Genomic DNA, 1,620 nt, shown 5'->3' on the forward strand with positions numbered 1-1,620 from the left:
ATTAGCGCTTGCCTCTTTAAGAGCATATATGAAACTAAAACCATACTTCCAATGTCACCATATATGTGTCATGACCTTGTATCCACTAAGGAATGTTATGCATAAACCCGAGCTCTCAGGTCGGCTAGCAAAATGGGCCATAGAGGTTAGCGAGTACGATATTGAAGACAAATCGGCCTTGGTCCCTGAGGTCAATAAAGAATTATTACTTTCCTAGGGGACTAGCTTGGGGGTCTAGACCCTATTCACGAATGGCACTTCCAACGTGAAAAGGTTTGGGTTGGGATCATATTAAAACCACCCATGGGTAATATAATAAGGCAATCTATTAGAATTGTAAAATTGACTAACAATGAAGCCGAATATGAAGCTATGATTGTAGGTTTAGAACTGGCTAAAAGCCTAGGGGCTGAGGTGATCAAAGCCAAGTGCGACTCCCTCCTCGTTGTTAACCCAGTTAATGGGAGGTTCAAAGTCAAAGAAGACCGGATGTGGAGATACTTGAATAAATTACAAATGGTGTTACATCAGTTCATAAAATGGACATTACAACATGTGCCCCGAGATCAGAATAGCGAGGCCGATGCTTTGGCTAACTTAGGATCGTCAGTTGACTCCGATGAATTTAACTCCGAAGCGGTGGTGCAATTGATGAGCTCGGTGATAAAGGAAGGTTATGTCGAGGTAAACTCAACAAGTTTGACTTGGGATTGGAGAAATAAATACATAGACTACCTTCAAAAGGGGCAATTGCCTTTAGATCCAAAAGAATCAAGGGCCCTTCGAACTAAGGCTGCCAGGTTCAGCTTAGTTGAAGGGAAACTGTGCCAAAGATCATTTTTCGGACTGTTAGCAAGGTCCTTGGGTCTCGGGGAGACTGATTACATGATGAGGGAAGTCCACAAGGGTACATGCGAAAACCATTCAGGAGCGAAATTGTTGGTTTGGAAATTGATCAGGGCTTGTTATTACTGGAACGAGATGGAAAAGGATGCAAAGGAATTTGTTCAAAAATGTAATGAATGCCAAAGGCATGCCCCGATGATCTACCAACCGAGAGAGCTGCTTCGCCTGGTCATTTCCCCTTGGTCATTCATGAAATGGGAAATGGACATTGTAGGTCCTTATAAGGCCCAGTACATTGAGGTCGAATACCGGTGAAATACCATTTTCCCTAGTTTACGACGCAGAGGATTTGATTCTGGTAGAAGTGGGAGAACCGAGTTTAAGGTTCCGATATTCTACGGGGACATCGAACGGCGAGGCCATGGCCACAAGTCTAAATTTACCAGACGAAAGGAGAGAAGTCGCCCTAGCCCGGTTAGCAGCTCAAAAGCAGCGAATGGGAAGATACTACAACCAAAGGGCAAACCTTTGACACTTCCAAGTCGGGGATTTGGTATTGAGGAAAGTCATGTTGCATACCAAGAACCCCAATGACGGGAAGCTAGGCCTGAACTGGGAGGGACCGTACAGAGTCACCGGTATAACCGGGAAAGGCTCATACTACCTTGAGGCCGGAAATGGTGTACAGTTGCTAAAAAACTAGAATATGGCACACTTAAAGCGGTACTACTGCTAAGGTATGAATACATAAATTTCTTTAAGTTTTTTTATGCT

At 43.9% G+C, this 1,620-nt stretch overlaps 1 protein-coding gene across 1 annotated transcript; it reads left to right on the top strand.

Moving 5' to 3' along the window:
- The first annotated feature begins 303 nt into the window (after window positions 1-303).
- On the top strand, window positions 304-1,161 carry LOC138908273 (uncharacterized). Its single transcript, XM_070198930.1, has one exon. The coding sequence runs from the start codon at window positions 304-306 to the stop codon at window positions 1,159-1,161; it is 858 nt and encodes a 285-aa protein (XP_070055031.1).
- Window positions 1,162-1,620: the final 459 nt, after the last annotated feature.

Source organism: Nicotiana tomentosiformis, chromosome 1 (assembly GCF_000390325.3).
Source record: "Nicotiana tomentosiformis chromosome 1, ASM39032v3, whole genome shotgun sequence".
Taxonomy (NCBI): domain Eukaryota; kingdom Viridiplantae; phylum Streptophyta; class Magnoliopsida; order Solanales; family Solanaceae; genus Nicotiana; species Nicotiana tomentosiformis.

What these genes read in the sequence shown, in the direction of transcription:
- LOC138908273 (XM_070198930.1), top strand. Translation starts at nt 304, where the DNA reads ATGGGTAATATAATAAGGCAATCTATTAGAATTGTAAAATTGACTAAC.